This window comes from Lathamus discolor, chromosome 3, assembly GCF_037157495.1.
Source record: "Lathamus discolor isolate bLatDis1 chromosome 3, bLatDis1.hap1, whole genome shotgun sequence".
NCBI lineage: Eukaryota > Metazoa > Chordata > Aves > Psittaciformes > Psittacidae > Lathamus > Lathamus discolor.
The window spans coordinates 74,110,799-74,130,621 of NC_088886.1; the positions used below are offsets into that span (position 1 = coordinate 74,110,799).

General features: G+C 44.8%; 1 protein-coding gene across 2 annotated transcripts in view; it reads left to right on the top strand.

Annotated features, from left to right (window-relative positions):
• Positions 1–53: 53 nt before the first annotated feature.
• The window catches only part of CPS1 (carbamoyl-phosphate synthase 1), a 118,073-nt gene continuing 98,303 nt past the window's right edge, over positions 54–19,823 (top strand). The window contains exons 1-3 of one of the 2 annotated variants that reach the window (XM_065669821.1): positions 54–813; positions 1,793–1,959; positions 12,609–12,733. In XM_065669821.1, the coding sequence (XP_065525893.1) occupies positions 12,731–12,733 (3 nt within the window). In that variant the 5' untranslated portion in view covers positions 54–813; positions 1,793–1,959; positions 12,609–12,730. Of the gene's footprint in view, positions 1,960–12,608; positions 12,734–19,823 lie in introns of both variants that reach the window. The other variant, XM_065669820.1, reaches the window with a different exon arrangement.

A 19,823-nucleotide genomic window follows, 5' to 3' on the forward strand; every position in this document is an offset into this window, starting at 1 on the left:
GGGGCTCTCTGGGGTTCAGGGGGTCCGGTGTGGGTTAAAGGCCTCTTGCAGCCGCCTCTGCGGCGTTTAGAGGTGCTCTTCGGCTCGCCCTGTAGGGTTTAGGGGGTGATATAAGGGTCCCTTGCTGCACCTGTGGGGTTTAGGAACACTTGTTTGTTTGCTGGCCCTGTGGCACTCAGGGGCCTATGTTGCTGGTTCTGTGGTGGTTAGGGAGCTCTGTGGGATTTAGGGGTGGTATGTCAGTATTCTGTGGTGTTTAGGGGTCACGTGTGGCTGTTTCTGTGGTGTTGAGGATTCCGATGAGGCCAGCGTTGTGGAGTTCAGGGAGCTCTGTGGTGGTGAAGGGTCTCATGTTGCTGGTTCTGTGGGGTTTAGGGGTCTTGTGGTTGGTTCTGTGGGGTTTAGGGAGCTCTGTGATGTTTAGGGGTCCCATGTGGCTGGTCCTTTGGTGTTTAGGAGCTCTTGTGGTGTTTGGGGTTGCCATGTCATTAACCCTGTGGTGTTTAGGGAGCCCTGTGCAGTTTGTTTTGGCTCTCCCTTGGGACTTGAAGGCTCTGAGGGATTTGGGGCTTCTTGCAGCTGGCCCTGGGGGTTTTGAGGTCTTGTAGGGATGGGCGCCGTGGTGGGCCCTGTGGGGCTGGTGGCGCTATGCATGTGGTGGCAGAAGGTCAGTCCCAGGAGCACATGTTGGGCCCTGCTCCTCTCAGCAGCAGTAGTTCCTCATGCGGGTTGGGCCTTGATGAGGGACAGGAGCTTTTCCTCGCTGCCCCTGCTGAGCTGCTGTGTCTCAGTTGGCTGAGCCATGTCTTCCTCGTGAGTATAGGGTTGCTCCCTACAACTCATAGTCCTGAGCAGTGCTTTGCATGCCAACCCCCACTGGTGTTGGGGGTCTCCCTGCAGTCATCCTGTGATGGTGTACCCCTGAGCAGCCAGCCATGTTGGCTGCGTGGAAGCGTTCACTGGGCAGTGTAGTCCTCATGAGCTGTATTTCTGGATCCGGACCTTTCTGCCGAGCATAACTGTGCCCAGCTCCCCTTTTCCTGACCCTATAGGCCTGAGATGGGTTGTGACATCCCTGCTTGGGGTCTGGCTTGCTGAAGTGCAGCTCTGGAGCTCCCCAGCACTTCTAGCTCTGCAGGAAAGCCCAAATGAATGTGGCTGAGCTTGAAGCTCTTGGATAGGCCTAACTGTAGTGATGACCCTTGTAGGAGCTGAATCTATCGGGGTGGGTTTTGAGGGAAACAGCTGATGAAAGAATTTACTTTTTGGTAGTGATCAAGAACACACATGCAAATACTGCATTCATGCTTGGGATGATTGTATTTTTGGGACAATTGTATTATTTAAGGGATTCTGGTTTTCTACCCATGTATCCATGGTTTATTACAAGCTGTAAAAATCAGAGCTCAAAGAAGAGGAAAAAAAAAGATATTATTGCAGGAGGTGGTGACAACCAAGCAGAAAAGAGTGAATCCCAATTGGATTTGCTTTCAGTTCCTTTTCACTCAGCTGTTCCCTGTTTAGAGAGTTTCAGTCATGTCATTGCCTTGAGTTCAAGTCAGGGAGGTGGATTATACAGCTCTAGCATCAGCAAAAATAACATGGGGTCTTCTGCTTATGGCTGAATTCCCAGCCCTGTGTTATGGTTTCCCCTTCCATCTGCAGGTCAAAACAATACTCGCTGCTGTCTTTCCCCCAGGCACCGTTCCGTATTAACTTCCAGCACTAGGCATTTCACCTTTAGAGTCTTTCTTTTGCCTTTGATTCCTCTTGTATTCTTTTCTTTTTCCAGATCACTTAACAACAAAGATACTTCTCCCAAATTAACCTGCCTGTTGCCAAGCAGTTTCGTTTCAGTATGTTATTTTCTAAATGGTTATGGTCAGTTGGGCTTCAATGGACCTGCTGCTGCTGCCCAGGATAAATCTAAAGTACCTGTGACTGTCACCCAGAGCTCAGGTAAGTGACTCATGATTCATCCTTAGTAACCTGCCTGTGCAGAACAGGGAATGAAAGAAGGAAATGAGCCTGAGAGGGGAGCTGCTCATGTGTTCTCATTGCAGTCTGTGTCACACTGGGGTGTTTGAGGTGAGGGACTTGTTTGTTTGCTTTCTCTGGAATGGGTCATGCTGGATTTGCTGAAAAAGGGGCAATTAAAGCAGATCTGTTCAAAATGCATCTAGAGGCAACTTCTGTGTGGATGGCAGTTATCGAAGTGCATAGAGGAAACGATGAGAAAACAGGCTCCAGGAGCCTTCCTGGCAGGCCCATCACAGCCCTAGAAAAACCTGATTCTGAAGTGACTCATCATCAGTGGTTGAAAAGATGTCCCAAAATCTTTCTGCTTTTGAGAAGAGTAATATTTTCTGCTCCACAGCATTGTGTGAAAGAGAAATCCTTACTGAATTTTAACAGCGTAATGGTCCTGGCTGTTGGTAGTCTGTACTGCACTGGTAGCATGTCTATTGGTCCTGGGATTACATGGGTAAAATGGATGTTTCGCAGTCTTTTCTTGAGGAAAACCTCAGGATGCCTGGGTGTCTGTTCCCTCCTCATTTCAGTGAGGATGCGAATCCCAAATCTCTGCCAGGTATACAGCTGCCTACAGACATTTGGCATCCTGCCTGAGGACTAACTGAAACACCTGCTCGAGAGGAGATGCCTCCTCCTGGCGTCACTGTCCTTCGCTGGCTATGGGCATCCATCTCCTTAATCTCACCTAGTGCTAATCTCCAGTCAGCAGGTGCCCACATTGGACAGTTTACATGTGGAATTGCAAGTGGCCTTTCCAAAATGGTGCTTTGGCATCTACCCCTCCTCATAGCCTCCTCTCAGGGTTGGATCGACCTGGCACAGAGGCCTCCATGCTGTGGGCCAGATGGGTTTGGCATGGTAATCCCATAATAATAAATGTGAGGATTGCTTGTTTTGCCTTTGTGAGTGCATGCTGTATGTGAGGGGGGTGCAGTGAGCAAGGATAAGGTGTCCTTCATAGACTTGTCAAATAGAAAAAGGGATTTGGGAGGCCATGTGTGGAAGTGCTCCACAGAGCATGGTTCTCCTGGAAAACTGTATGGGCAAAGCACTTCGGCAGGGGGAGAGGTTTTGTGGACAGTGAAGGTGTAATCCGAGCTGGGGCATTTATCTCTCCCTCTCTCCTTTGTTTTGTCTCTTTTTTCTGTTGACTTCTTTGTGTTCAAGCTTCAGACAGTGCAGAGTAGAAGTGAAAAGTTTCCTAGCTCTGTTAGCCCCTCTTTACAACGTTGTTTATTCAGCAGCAGCATGGCTAAAGGTACTGCATATTTAGGGTGGATATCCAAAGTGTCCTAAGAAATATGAAAGATCAAAGGTGTCAGTTTCCTCTTTTAAAATAATAATTTTGAATATTGGGTGTTATTTTAGCTGTAATGCTCTGTATAAACCAGGGATGATTCTAGAAACTTTGCTGTGCTTTCCTATTAGAGCCATGGCTCACTGTACTTGATCTTGGTAAAAACTCAAACCTGTATTAAGAGATTGAAAGCCTTAGTGCCATTTGAAGCAAAGCAGACTTGGTTTTGGAAGGTAAAGCAAGTGTTACATCTTGGCATTATGATGGCAAAGTTTTTCATTTTAGGAGGATATCCAGGAGAAGGAAAAAGCATCTTATTTTATTGGATTCTTTTTTCCAATGTGCAGCAACCATGATTGCAGGTGGCATTGATTGTTTTTATTTCAGCACCTTCTATGAAGAGCCCAAAGCCTCAATACTGGTCACAGGAGCTAAACTAAACTAATTGATTATATTAATAGTATATGTCGGGCACAGCTCCTCTATATCCTGCGTGTGTTTATTGTGGTCATAGGTTAAGCTAAGTGTTCAGTAACAATGAATCGACTGTATACATGCTGTAGTAAGCTCTGAGAGCTAACAATTACCATTCACATCTCGGGAAACATAGTAGGTGATTCAAAGAAAACACTTGCTCACTAGAAGGCAGAAGAAAGTCAATTGATACTGGGAAGGGAGAAGAGTAGAAAACTGAGGATGCTATTATGTATATCCATGGCTCACCTGCATCTCAGGTATTTGTTCTGATCTCAAACAGGACAGCAGAACTAGAAGGGGGTACAAGTTGTAGAACTAATCAGGCCAAAACAAAGGTCATTAACTGTGTGGAATGGCATATGTGCAAGCACTGAGTAGCTAGGCTAGGGCTGCTCAGGCTGAAAAGACACATCTAGAGAGGGCTGTTGTAAATGTCTGTGAAGTCTTGAACAGTGTCATGGATGTGAGGACGGGAAGATGGCACACTGGCTTTCAAAGCTAGCAGACATCACCTAAAATGACTGGAGTAGCATTCAAAGGTGAAGGAGTTAAGCCATGACAGGTTGTCAAGTAAAAAGACACCACTGTGCTTGTGTACAGGAGGTGCCTGAGCCACCAGTTTCTGGGAGTTATGAGAGTGTGTTAAGGCCAGCTTTCTAGTATCTGAAGGGGGCCTACAAGGATGCTGGAGAGGGACTGTAGTGATAGGACAAGGGGTGACAGGTTCAAACTGAAACAGGGGAAGTTCAGGTTAGATATAGGGAAGAAGCTCTTTACTGTGAGGGTGCACTGGCACAGGTTGCCCAAAGAAGTGGTAACTGCCCTATCACTGGCAGTGTTCAAGGCCAGGTTGGACAAGAGCCTTGGACAATATGGTCTAGTGTGAGGCATCCCTGCCCGTGGCAGGGGGTTAGAACTAGATGATCTTAAGGCTGTTTCCAGTGCAAACCTTTCTATGATTATATGATTCTGTGATTTGATGTTACTGCATGTGTTTGCTAATATACTGCCTGAGCACCAGACAGGAAAGGTGGTATTGGAGGATTTCCTCAGAGCTGGTGTGCCTGATGCTATGGGTTTATAATTCGCTTTATGGCATGTTAGCCTGAGCAGAGCAGTTAATAGCCTAACAGTTTTGTCTCCAACATCTGTCTCCATGTCGGCAGCAGCTGCATCCCGTTTAAACTACCAACATATCCGTAATCGCGCGGTAGCTGCAACTTGCGTTGCTGTGGCTTTACCCTGCTCTTCTTGTTCTTAGCCGCTAGATGCCCCTGTCCCGCAAGCAAGAAGCCGAAGGAGCCCTGCTCTGCCTGCCGTCCAGGGAAGGCAGCTGTGTACTGCTCAGTGCGGGCCATGTGGCTGGCTTCTGCTGTGAGTAAGGAGCAGAGATCAGTGGTTCTGAGCATCAGCCCAGAACTCTTTGGAGAAACGCATGTAGCAATCCTTTGTGACATTCTGCCATTTTCTTTGTGTGCCATAGGAGATCTACTCCAATACAATGGGAATCCATCTTTCTTAGCAAATGAGAGGTTGGTGACTAAGATCGGTAAGGCTGTATGTGGGCAGGATCAAATTAAAACAGATAGGAAAGTGCTGAGAGCTAGATTAAGCACTGTTTTGGTGATGAGGTCATCTGGAAGACTGTAGGGTTTATTGAGACTTTGATACACTTTGATCCCTGGACAGGACTGACATCAAGTCAGATTTCTTTTGCTTTGCTGCAGTGTCTAAAGTAGTCTGCGCAGGGCACTTGCATCCTTAATGCTGTCTTTAAAGTTCAACATGAGGACTGAACGTGATGGCCAGTGAAAACATGATGTAGGTACGGCTGATTGCTCACCCTGACTCTGTATTTGACATCTGTCTGCCCCTGCATTCACCTTTGCATGTCTACAGGACGGGCAGTGCACAAGCATGTCTATTGACTTGTTTACTTAGTGATGTGAGCAGTTTGGAGTGGCAGTGACCAGGGACTTTGTGATACTGAGCAGTAAAATTAGACTGTAGAGGTGATCTAAGGACTCTCAGGGGCACTGAAAAAACCCTGTTTTTTCATTTGGTACCCTATGAAGGTACATTTTATGCCTTCCTCGTAGTGGAATCTGCTATTGCTCAGTGTGCTAATGGGTTTTTCAGGGGTGAAACTTGGATGTCATGTTTTTAAAGGACCTTCAGTCTTGAGCGTCTATACCATCAGCAGTTGGGACACCCAGGCAGCATTGCAAGGTCTGTTCTGATCTGGCAATGCTTTGGCACCTGTGCCAGTATCTTGATATTCATTTTCTGTCTCCACCTTTATGGTAATAGATTTGTCCTGATCAGGAAATATGTGCCATCAGGGCCCAGGATTGCCATTATGGGGTTTCAGGTACCTGCTGTTTCTTTGTGCAGCCATCACTCTCCACATCTCTCTGAAGACCCCTCCTGCCTCTGGATTCCCCATTGAGTTCACTCTGACTCCTGTCCCCTGTCCCTGCAAGGCTTGTGGCTGACTTGTGTTTCTGTGGCTCTTTCCACAGAGGGAAAAGGGGTAGTGGCTGGCTCTGAGGAGTGACTTCTTCAGAGCTTCTCATCTCCTTCAGGGAAACTAGGTAGAGGCTGATTCATTTCATATTCTTCAGTATAAGGGTGATGAGGCACTGGCACAGGATGCCCAGAGAAGCTGTGGCTGCCCCATCCCTGGCAGTGTTCAAGGCCAGGTTGTATGGGGCTTGAAGCAACCTGCTGTAGTGGAAGGTGTCCCTGCCAGTAGCAGGGGATTGGAAGTGGATGAGCTTTAATGTCACTTTCAACCCCCACCATTCTATGATTCTGTGATACCTGTCCCCTATAAATGTGTAATGCCACCTAATCAACCTCCTTTCCTCCAGATTTCTGTTTCCTGTTGAATATCTCAGGGGCTATTAAGCTGTGAACCTTTGTTGGACTCTTTTTCTCATGGTTCAGATATTCAGAATGGCCCTTTGCAAACAATTCCAATGTCTGGTATGCCCCCTATGCAGCTGGGTGCTTCTTGGTGTGAAGCTGAGCACTGTTTCATGCCTCAAATGTGTCCATAACTCTACATGCTTTCATTTTCCCTACAAAAACCAAGCTGCTGTGCTGAGGCTTTCAGAGGGAGGGCTCATCCCAGCTGGTGCAGGGCCAGCATAGCTGCCTGTCACTCAGCCACAAACCATGCTTCAGTGCCAGGAGACAGCAGCATGCTTTCTTCTCCAGAGTGACATCTCTTGGTGTGTGACTGCCTAGAACACAGGAACAGAGCTTGCAGAGCTTCTTGCTCTCCTTGTCTGTTACATAGTTTGGCATGGTTTTGTTTTCAGAAAGGCTTTATAAAGCTTAGCTGTTAAGGACTGAAAATAGTTTGCAAATTAATGATGTTGCTCAAGGCAAAGGGGAAGTTTCCCCACTACATTCTCAACCTTGTGGCTTCCCACTGTGCAAGGATAATGTTTCACCTTAGTTCACTTTCTTGTGACTTCTCTCAAGATGCAGATGAAAGGAAATTAATTGCTCACAGTACAAGTGTACATGTTATACTGAAGATACTCTTCTTTTAGGATTCTGTTCTGCAATTACCTCATTTCTCATTTCTTACTTTCTAATTTTCCCATTCAAGGAGTTCTCAAAACAGTGTACAATGGAAACAAGAAGAAACTCTTTGCACAAGCAGGGAGCCTTCCCAAAGTAAGGGTCCTGGATTTGGTGGTGCAGATGTTTGGCACTGAAAATGTTTGGCAGTCTGCAGGTTACTGTGTGCTCATGACCCCATGTGCTAGATCAGTTGATGTGCTTCACAGAGAGTGTGCTCAGGTGCTGGAAGAGGCTGCCCAGGGCAGCAGTGGGGTGACCATCCCTGGAAGTATTCACACACTGTGTAGATGGCCCTCAGTGCCATGGGTTAGTGTTAGTGGTGGCCTTGGCAGTGCTGGGGAATGGTTGGACTTGATGATCTAAAAGGTCTTTTCCAACCTGGTTGATTCTATGATTCTATGATTTTTACTGCTTCCAGTTTGAATGACTAAAGATACATTGACAAGGCCCTTGCAGGCAACTCTGTCTGAGGGATACGAGATAGGACAAATTCCTCCATTTGGTCAGTAGCAGTGCTGTGCTCAAGCCATGAACTTCATGAGCCTCTGTTTTGGCCTTGTGGTGTTCTGAATGGTTCATGAATGCAGGCAAAGCAACCACAGGCTTGTCTGTGAAGGACTGTCTAGTCCTATGGTAAATGACACAGATGTGGCTTTAATGCTTATATATTCCTCAGCCATCGAGCAATATGATATAAATGTCCCATCTGTATTGTCCCACTATTTTAAGCATGTGGAGGGTAGGGAAAGGGTGTGCATAACACCCTTTATGTTAGGTGGTGAGTTTGAAAGCTGATGACTGTCAAAATATAAAGAATTTCTTATTTTACTTGGGTGATTTTTAGTTATTTTTTTACTTGCTCTCTGGAGAAGCCTAAAATGGGTTGTACTGTGACTTTTTCTTGTTACTGAAGTAGGAGCCCTTTCTGCCTCTCCCACCCTGTTATTGAACTTTCTTGTGCCTGTGAAATCACAATCCGTCTGTTGTAGGAAGCTGATGGGAGGATGGTGGTAAACAGACACCTGGAAGCATTCACAGCATACCAGCACTGCTGTTCTACCTGCTGGATTGCACAATTAAATATATTGGGGTCAGAACTCTGATGCAAAAAGGTGTATTTTGCCAGGATGAGGTGTTGTAGTAAGGGAGAGGAGAAGGTCTAGGGCAAAGCCAGACATTTGTATGGGTAAGGGTTTCAAGCTTTATGTGAATCAGCAGAATAAAAAGTTGGAGACTTTTCCAAAGTCATGGCTTGAGACCAATTTCTTGTGCTGTTGATGCTGGAAATCAGACCCATGCTGCCCAAAATGAGACTCTAAATTCTTCAAAGCACGTTCCTGAGTGGGCCACAGCTGCAGGGGGATTGCTAGGGGCGGAAGGGAAGCAAAGAGAGAATTAGGTTGTCTGGAAAAATAAAATGTGATTGCAGGAGTGCATGACTGGCTTGACTCCCTGACTGAACAGGAAAGAGTGACACTTGTGTAAAGCACTCTTTGCAGATGATGTCCCTAACATCATTTCCATCCACCCTGTCTACCAGCTGTTAGGCTCTTTCCACTATATCATTTCTAAATGCTGTGTGCTCAGGTCAAATGGTGCTTTCTGTTTCTGTGACTTCTTGTTGCTCAGAGGCACTGTATGAGGCTCATAGAGTGGCAAGTTGTATCCTGGTTTCCTGTGGCTCTTTTGCATTGCTTGAAGCATTGCTGAGCTCTTCCTTTACAAAGCTGTCTCTAGATAAGCTTTCTCACTTCTAGGAGTCTGGTTTAGAGAACTCAGTTTTATTCTTTTCTGTGCCAGCCATGCTGTGACACTTCAGATGCTAATGCTGCAAATAATCACCACCTCCCTTGCCTCTGCTTTCATGTATCAGCTTTGGTGGTACTGCTCTGTAGCCTGAGAGTCTCCTGTGCGAGGTGACCCCATTTCTAGGCAGTTGTCTGAGATAGAGAGCTTATGCTTGCAAGAAGCCTGTCTGGCAGGGAGTGAATGCAGTAATATACAGTTGTTTAGGCAAAGCAGCACTTCAGTGTATTTTTGCTCCATATTTGAACAACTTGGCTAAGTTTGAACTAGAGACACAACATGTCAGCTTACCATGGATGATAACAGCCAGTGATCTTGGATGCCTCACTGTATGGATACCTGTTATTGAAGGGCTTCCAGTTCTGAGGGGTCTGTATTTTTCAAGCCATATTTTCTCTCTCAAGTTAGAAATCATAGAATCATAGAATAGTTAGAGTTGGAAAGGACCTTAAGATCATCCAGTTCCAACCCCCCTGCCATGGGCAGGGACACCTCACACTAAACCATCTCACCCAAGGCTTTGTCCAACCTGGCCTCGAGCACTGCCAGGGATAGAGCATTCACAACCTCCCTGGGCAACCCATTCCAGTGCCTCACCACCCTTACAGTAAAGAACTTCTTATATCCAATCTAAACTTCCCCTGTTTATGTTTTAAGCCGTTACCCCTTGTCCTGTCACTACAGTCCCTGAGAAAGAGTCCCTCCCCAGCATCCCTATAGGGCCCCTTCAGATACTGGAAGGCTGCTATGAGGTCTCCACGCAGCCTTCTCTTCTCCAGGCTGAACAGCCCCAACTTCCTCAGCCTGTCTTTGTATGGGAGCTGCTCCAGTCCCTTGATCATCCTCGTGGCCCTCCTCTGGACTTGTTCCAACAGTTCCATGTCCTTTTTATGTTGAGGACACCAGAACTGCACACAATACTCCAAGTGAGGTCTCACAAGAGCAGAGTAGAGGGGCAGGATCACCTCCTTCGTACTGCTGGTCACGCTCCTTTTGATGCAGCCCAGGATACGGTTGGCTTTCTGGGCTGCCAGTGCACACTGAAGCCAGCTCATGTTAATTTTCTCATCAACCAACACCCCCAAGTCCTTCTCCGCAGGGCCTCTCTGAATCTCTTCTCTGCCCAACCTGTAGCTGTGCCTGGGATTGCTCCGACCCAGGTGTAGGACCTTGCACTTGGCATGGTTGAACTTCATAAGGTTGGCATCAGCCCACCTCACAAGCGTGTCAAGGTCCCTCTGGATGGCATCCCTTCCCTCCAGCATATCAACCGGACCGCACAGCTTGGTGTCATCGGCAAACTTGCTGAGGGCGCACTCAATCCCACTGTCCATGTCAGCGATGAAGATGTTAAACAAGACCGGTCCCAACACCGATCCCTCAGGGACACCCCTCGTTGCTGGTCTCCAGCCCGACATCGAGCCATTGACCACAACTCTTTTTGTGCGGCCATCCAGCCGGTTCTTTATCCACCGAGTGGTCCATCCATCAAATTGATGTCTCTCCAATTTAGAGACAAGGATGTCGTGTGGGACAGTGTCGAACATTTTGCACAAGTCCAGGTAGATGACATCAACTGCTCTACCCCTGTCCATCAGTTCCATAGCCGCATCATAGAAGGCCACCAAACTGGTCAGGCAGGATTTCCTCTTAGTGAAGCCATGCTGGCTGTCACCAAGTACTTTGTTGTTTTTCATGTGCCTTAGCATGCCTTCCAGGAGAATGTGCTCCAAGATCTTGCCAGGCACAGAGGTGAGACTGACTGGTCTGTAGTTCCCTGGGTCTTCCATTTTCCCCTTCTTGACAATGGGGGTTATATTTCCCTTTTTCCAGTCGTCAGGAACTTCACCTGACTGCCATGATTTTTCAAATACAATGGCCAGTGGCTTAGCAACTTCATTCGCCAGCTCCTTCAGGACCCGCAGATGGATTCCATCAGGTCCCATGGACTTGTGCACCTTCAGATTTTTAAGATGGTCTTGAACCAGATCCTCTGCTACAGTGGGCCCAAGGTCTTCATTCTCACAGTCCCTGTGTCTGCCTTCTAAGACTTGGGTGGTGCAGTCAGAGCCTTTGCCAGTGAAGACCGAGGCAAAGAAGTCATTTAGAACCTCAGCCTTCTCCAAATCCTGTGTAGCCAGTTCTCCTGAGAGCTTCCAGAGGGGGTCTATGTTGTCCCTAGTCTGTTTTTTATTTGCTACATACCTATAGAATCCCTTCCTGTTATCCTTCACATCCCTAGCCAAGTTTATACAAACTGAAGCTCTTCTTGACCACGTGGCCCATATGAACAACCTCCTCATTTTTGCTGTGAACTCCAAAGCACATGCTGTTGTTGAGACCTCTGTGATCAGAGTACTGAAATGAAAACTTTCCAGTTATAATTAGCTGTCGTGGAATTTCATCACTTTAATGTGATTTCATTGCACTGGATGTGGTAGTTTATGATTGCTTTGGTTATAATGGATTGTAGCATGATGGGATCCATAGGAAGTGGGAATAGATGACTAGAATTTATTTTGGTTTGTTTATGCCAGGAGATGAAGATGGAAACCTGAGTATTTAACTTATTTAATCAGTAGTGGCAAGTGAATAAAGTGCAAAGTGCCTTTGTACTGTTCTCCTTTAAATTTGATTGCTCATTTTGCCAAAATCTGGTAATGCTGTAATCACATCTGTTCATGAAGTCAACTGTCTGAACACTAAAGCCTGTGTTTAGTGTTTTCCTCCCATGGGTTGGTTAATTTAAACCCTGCTGAACACTGGTAGGTGTCAGGGTGATATGAGTGATGAGAACAGTACAATACAGAGTATCTTCAGGGAAAGGGCAGCTTAACTTCACTCAAAGCCTAAATTAGTGGTCCCACTTGTTTCTGCCAGCGTTGTGTGTGATAAAAGCCTCTGCTCCAAAGCACAGACTCTCTTTAAGCCAGCTGGTCTTTGTGGACAAGAGCCTGTTTCTGGGGGTTTTACTAGTGTGAAAAGCTGTGTTTGTTGAAGTACAGCAATGTATATTGCTGGCATAAAACTGTATCAATAGTCATTGTCTTATGATTAACTTTCTTTGCTATTGTAAGAATATTAGCTGAATAGACAGTGTTGGAGTTCTGGGGTTAAAGTCCTGAGCACTTAACCTGACAGCATCAATTACTTCTTCAAACATCTTTGCTTTCCCGCCCTAAAATGTTTTTCAGTCAGTCAAAATCGTGTCCTGTCTCCCACTTCCCAACTAAATGATACTGCAGATCTATATAGCAATAATTTGCTGTGCTATTTGAAGAGAGATCTCCATCCTCAGGCATGTTGCCTGCTTAATCTGTAGGTTCAGTTGAATGCTTCTGTGCACAGCCCAATGTACAAGAGCCAAAACTTTTGTCTTTTGTTTTTTTTTCCCCAGGGTAACCACAGGAAGGGGTGAGGAGAAACAAAAAGACAAACAGAGTCTGCAGGTCTTTCTAATCTGAAGCTCCAGGCACGAAGCAACAAGGAAAATGCTGATTGACCAGGCATGCTGGATATATGGTGAGAGGCCAAGGCCATGTTAAGTAACTCTTATGAAGTGTTAAGGTCCCCTCCCACCAAACCCAGGAATATCCAGCCCTGCATAGATTTGTGCCAAAAGGTAAGAAGCTAGCATGGAGAGAAATGTAATGTATTTCCTTTTCAGAGAGTAAACGTATTTATTCCAAAGGGAAGATTAAGTCACTTTTATTCACTTGAAGTTAGGGAAGGAGCTTTGTGTAGAACACTTTATGTGTCTTCTCTTATGGAATACTTAAGTTGGAAGGGACTTGCTGTAAGCATGCAGTCCAACTGCCTGACCTAAAGTTAAAGTGTGGTATGAAGGTGTCGTGGTTTAAACCCAGTCAACCATAAATCAGACAGTTGCTCTCTCACTCCCCCCTCCCCCCCACTTTTTGCCCTCCCCCTGCTCCCAGAGGGATGGGGAGGAGAATCAAAAGAATGCAACTCCCATGGGCTGAGATAAGAACAGTCCAGTAACTAAGGTGTAACACAAATCACTGCTGCTACCACCAATAATAATAATGATAAAGGAAATAACAAGGGAAGAGAATAGAACACCTCACCACCTGCCGACCGATAACTCGTGCCCCCCCCTCAAGACTGAACACCAACTGATACCTTGTCCAACCCTGCAGTGTCCTAGCCCTTCCGGGTAACTCTCAGTTACATCCTGGGCATGACGTGCTGTGGTATGGAATACCTCTTTGGTTAGTTTGGGTCAGGTGTCCTGTCTCTGCTTCCTCCCGGCTTCCCCTGCTCCCTGGCAGAGCGTGAGGCTCAGAAAGTCCTTGGCCAGACTAAACATTCGAGCAGTAACTAAAAACATCAGTGTTATCAGCGCTGTTCCCAGGCTGAAAGTCAAAACCACAGCGCTGCACCAACTACTAAGAAGGAGAAAAACGACTGCTACTGCTGAACCCAGGACAGAAGGACATTGTCCAAATGCCTCTTAAACACTGACAGGCTGGGGCATCAATCACCTCTCTAGTAAGCCTGTGCCAGTGTTTGACCCCTCTCTCCATAAAGCAATACATCTAAATGTCAAGTCTGAACCTCCCCTGATGTAGCTTTGAGCCATTTCCATGTGTCCTGTCACTGGATATGGCAAATGTTGTAGTAAAAGAAATGTTAGAGCACATAATTATTAGATTATTTCTTGTTCAGGACAAGGTTGGTTGACTAAGGCAGAGAGGCTTACTGTCCAGAAATCCTGAAGGTCCTAGCTCATAAGCTAATCATCAGGACTCATCTTGTGCTCCACTACTGCAGTGGAGCTCCTTTTCTCCTCGGAATGAACCTAGCTTTAGGCCTGACCCAATAATGTGCTAGGAACAAGAAATCTGGTTTTATTTGGGCTGTTTTGTAGTCTGGGGAATGGGTAGAAGTTACTGTGAATTGTATTTCATAGTGCCTACCTGCGAGGACCTGTTGTTCTAGGAAATGTATAGGTCTATAACATGCTCTTCTGATCTGGTGCTTACCTCTTCTGATGGACGTTTTATCTCTCTACTCATTTCCTTACTTTCCTTCTGGGTCATGCTAGTCATAGATCTGAGATCACAGGGTGGTGTGCGATGGGTCTGGCCAAAATCCTCTGTAGACGTCCACGATGAAGGTTGGACCAGATGGTCTGTCCCAGGTCAAAACATCCATGAAAACAATTTGGTCATAGAAGTTTTGATTTTAGCAAACTTATATTGCACTGGGGGGAGGGACGGGGGGAGGGACTATCAAGTAAAATTAAAATGACCAAACTGTCCAGTGAACACAGTATGTGCCTGTGCAAATGCACATCTGCAGTTTTACGTGCATAAATTAGCAGCTTAGGGACAGTTTCTGTTGTAGCCTTCATTCTAGGAAAAGCTTATTTCCTTATCATCTAATCAAGGGCAAGTCAATTTTGTTTTCCTTTGCTACAACAAACACACTGGGCTATGATAACCTATCAAATATTCACCCATGGCAGGATGGCCACAGAAGGCAGCGGGTGGAACATGAATCCTGAGCAAATGTAGCTAATCTTGCATTGTAAGGTCATGTTATTTTTAAACTGTGTAAAGAATGTGCAGCACGGGGGAGCCGGTGTTTGTGTAGCCCTTTTGATTTGTTTTTATTTCATAAAGCCAGTTTGGCCTTTTTAGTGATCCATGGGAACAAGCCAGTGGAATGCCTGAGCCTCTGGAATCACAGGGGAAAAGGGATGACTCCTAATCCTGGCCCCCATTTGTGAAAATGTCTTCTTAGAAAATGTCAGGGAGTGAGAAATCTTGCTGCCTCCAAACATCTTCCAGTAAATAGAGCTGAGCTCTGGACTGAAGTCAGACAATGCAGACTCCTATCTAGCAGCTCTAAGATTCCTGGCCCCGTTCCCCTTGGTTGCATCAGCATGGACATAAGAGCCGTGTCTGAGGTGTGGTGCTCAGTCGTGGCACTGGAAGCAAACTGCACTTTGTATAGTCATTATTACCCCTCAGGCAATGCTCTTCTGGCAGCACTCAGTTTTAGCTACCTAAGGGGTTTCCGAAACTGGCCATTTGGAATAACGTCGGTATCTTTCAGTTATTGCAAGGGTTCTCTCTTATTTCTTCCAAGTCAGCTGAACTAAGAGAAACTGCTAATCCCAGTGGCAATGGAATTTGACCCATTTTCAAGACATTGATTCTTTTTTCTCTTGCTAAAGATAAGAGCCTTATCTTTGTTAAGTTTGGGTGAAGCATGGGCTCTGTATCCCAGACAGCAGATGAGCGTACCCTGGGCTGCTCAAGCCTTAAGGAAGAGCTTTAATCCCCTTGAAAATGGGTTTTCTGTAACCTGGGAATAGGTATGTAAGAGTCTTGTCAAGCATTATAGAAACCTTATTAGTCAAAAGGTGGTCTTGATTACTGCTTTTACACAAGATTTGTAAAAGAAGGGATGTGCAAAGATAGGCAGTTCAGAATCAATAAGAAATTTGCCCTTTTTGTTAACTCTCTTTCACATGGCCTTGGTTTGATATTTTCTTTTGTTACAGTACTTCTTCCTGTTATAAGATGAAAAGCCTTTATTAACTTTTCAAACTCTCATGTAAGGTGTGAACTGAAACTTTTCCACAGGGCCTGTTGGTTGATGGTTAACCCTTCTGCATCCTGAATCACTTTGGTACTTGCTACCACCTCTGGATGCTTTGTTTTCAGGCATATTTCCTTAACTTCATAAAACTGAGCATCGGGCATGAGGGTCTGTTTCCACAACTGAGGATTTGCCTTGCAGAACTCAATTACTGTTAGTTGTCAGACAGACTGTACTAATATTTCTGAGGAAAGGCAAAATTACATCTCAGTTTGAGTCTGATGCTTTTTGACCTTTTAATTAAAGTACTGAAAGGAAGTCTTAATTTTCTTTTTTTAGCCAAAATTAACTTTTCAGTTTGTGCTTTGAAAACACACAAAAAAGATGGAAAAAAATTGATAAAAAAGTGGGAAAATTTTGATTTAAAAGAGGAAGAATACGTTTCTCTAAAAAACCCAACCAGTAGTTCCAATAACTGCTTGGAGTATGTCATAAAGTGAGATTTTGAGCAACTCTGTTTAAAATATTTCTTTACACTTTTTGGTTGTTTGGACTCCCAGACAAGAGTGACATTCAGTCAGAATTAGGAAGACGTTTCAAGTTATAGTTGTAGTATGAATGTAGTTTGCACATCTTGTTCAAAGCACACTTGCACATTGTGTTGTCCATTGATTCCTATTGTTGGTTTAGGGCTCAGTTCTGTCTGGGTGAAGGAGACCTGACGTGATGTTTTCAGTGAGCAAGGACTGCAGGGCTGGGATTTAAGACTATAGTCTTGTTGTGCTATTAAAAACAGGTTTCATGCTCGTTTTCGTATTGATTATTGCCTTCTGCAGGAAATAGTTAAGATTTGGTAGGGTTTTTGCTATTTCTATTAGGAGACATGGCAGTCATAATCTGGCCTTGCAGGAAAAAAGAAAAGTATATGAAAACTAAAGAGAAAAGGTGTAAAGACAAGAATTGATTCTGCTTTTCAGGCTGATTTATATAATCCAATTACAGCTATCAGTATTGTCTTTGGAAGCAAATAAAACTGTCCTTATATTCTTTGGTTAGTCTTTGGTCAGTAGATACAGAGGACACAAAAAGAGTGTGAAGACATAAAAAGGCCCAAAAGAGGTTAACATCTGATGCTGTAACTGATCTGACATGAACTTGCCATCATCCTGGTGGCTGTGAGGTGATATTTGCCACGTACTCTTTCTAATGATTTTGACTCCACCATGTTATTCAAGAGGTGCTCCTCTTCAAGAGGAGGACCTTTGTCAGCAACACTTGGAACTGAAAAGAGCAGAATTTGTGACACTCTTGCAAAGTAAAATGATAGGCATAAGGAAACAGTGCACTTGTGGATGAGTGCAGAGTATGCTTCCCTGAGACACCTGAACCTGGTGGGTAAAATTGGGCATTTAAAGTCTTATGGTGTCTGCTATCATGCTTGGAAAATTGAAAACAGTTCCTGGTGAAGGCAGCAGGCCAATTTGTAAGGTAAGACACCACTTGCCTCATCAAGCTGATGTGTTACATATTGATAAATGAGATTTTCAGGGATTTACAGGAGAAATGCCTGCCACTACCACACAGGCAAATTTGTGTGTGTGTATATATATATATATAAAATAGATGTATATATAAAAGTATATATTATAAAATATCAACAAATGGTTTGTTCATTCTTATTTTTGTTGTGTTCCTGTGAGTACTTATGGGGGAAACCAAACTTCTGTGGACAGGAAGGGTGATTTTTTTCTTTAGGAGTGTGCCCAAGAGAAAGCAGCTTTCAGGACCCATGAAGTGTGATTGGCAGGAGAAGTCCCATCAAGGAGCTGGGAGAATGTTACTCATGCAGAGAAACTGTGAAAGGAAGCAGAGATTAAAAAGCCAGCTCTCAGGAGTAGAAAGGATTAGGAACCAGAGAGGAAAGGGCAGTTTGCATCTCAGGAAGGCACTGAGTTGGATAGAAAACAAGCTGCAAGCAAGAGCACACCTATAACGACACAGTGGGCAGCTAGGAGCAGTCTATTTTTAGTTCCTGTTCTTCTTGCCTTGTCACTTGGAATTGTTTCCATCTAAAAAATAAATCATGTGAGTTTATGTTCAATCATTCCTGTCATAGTCATGTGAGTTGCTAAGGGCGAGTCAAAATGCAGCACCCCAATCTAAAGATCTGCTATGAACCTCTGCCGTTAAAATTTAAAATACCCTTTTCCCCAGATCTCCTATAAAATAGAACAAACTGTATAGAGAAAAGCCCAGCTGTTCTGGCTGTGGCTTAAATAACAGAATTAAGGAGAGCCAAAGGGCAAGATCTCCACTTGATTCTTATTCCTTTCATTTTCTCTCTATACGCTCAGGTGAAGATCAGCCTTAGTTTTGGAATTCTTGGCTTGTTGCACTTTGCATTGCAATTACTGTGTTTCCTAAATATTGTGCGGTTTGCTTGAAATGCTTCATTTAATCTGAGATTAGCTCAAAGCCGCACATCTGAAAGTGTACCTGAGCTTGCTTTGTGTCTTGGAGCAATCCAAGAGGATCAGGTGATGCGGAAACCTGGATGCTGTTAGTTCATTTGCATGTGAAAAAGAGAACTTTAGTTTAGTCCCCCCTACATACTGCAATAAACCTAAGTTGTGGTCTCCGAGGTAGTGGAGTTTGTTAGCAGTGTGCTAAGAACAGAAATTGTTATCTGGCTCAAACTTATTCCTGTATCCTTTGCAGTGATATTGCTTGATAAACTAAAACCTGGTTAGAAAATATATGGCAAATCTTAATATTTTTCATGTACTTCCCAAACTCTCCCTGCAAGTTCCTTGGGAAGCAAGTGATGCTTGCCTCAAAATGGAAGACAGGGTTTCCAAATCACTGAGGGCTTTTCTGCTAGCTGTAGGGATGGAGAAGAGCATTTGTCTTGTTCCCTGTGGCAGCAGAGGATTTCTGTTGTGCTGCTACCTTCAACTGTTCTGCTTTTCCACTCAGTACTTTTGAAATACGTTAAACATGTTTTAGTTGTGTCAGGACAGAACCTGACAGATGGCAGGAGTGATTTCTGAAAGCATCTGAAGGACACTTGAAGGGGAAAAACCTCCCCTCTGATCTCACAAGGAGAGTCCAAGCAATTCACATAGACTGCTTGTTAAGCTGATCCCAATCCAGGGGAGACTTTAGCCTCTGGAGCTCCACGGAGCTGGAAGCAGTTTCTTCAGTCTTGCACTATGATGAATCTGGGCCAGTATCCCCACAAATTGGCCCTGATCTCTTGTCTTCCAAGCTTCTCTTTTGGAGTAGCAGTCCTGTGGCACCTAAGCAGGGCCACAAGTGCTCTGAGCACTTCTGAAGATCAAGCAGTTTGCAGTTTGTTTTAAGCCTCTGAAATGTAGGCACTTAGCTTGCTTTGGATCTCTTGGCCCTGGGGATTTAAAAAGCCACAGACCACTGATTTTGTTTAATCTTTACAGTTCAATGGGACTGTGTGATTATCTGTGTAGGATATAGTGTATATGGATATGAAACAAAAGGCAGTTTGCCTTTTTCTAAACACCTGTGCCAAGTTAAGACCCTGTTAAGGAACCCTGAATTGTGAATAGTTCCCCCTCCAGTATCTGAACTGTTCTTACAGTTCACAGAAGAGTGATTCTTCTGCCTTTGTGGCTTTACATTCCTGACATCTCTGATGAGAATCCTTCTTCCAGAGCCCTGCCCAAACTTCCTTTCCTGAAGGGATGATACAATTGCAAGTCACATACTGGTAGGCAGGTTTTAAGCTCAGGCAGTGTGGTTGCACCTCCATAAAACCATTGGCTGCTGCTCTCCTTTTTCCAGTCTTCTGTGGTCGGTTCCCTTTTCCTTACTGATTCCCTGCAGCAAGCCAGGAATTCCAAAACTAAGGCTGAGTTTATAGAGAGAAAGTGAAAGGAATAAGTGATTCTGCCTCTTCTGGTCTTCGTGTTAAGCAAAGCACATACATAAGATCTGCCCAAACCACAGAAGGCTTGTTTGTATGTTGACAGGTTTTTGTGAACTGAGGCTTCTCTCAGGAATA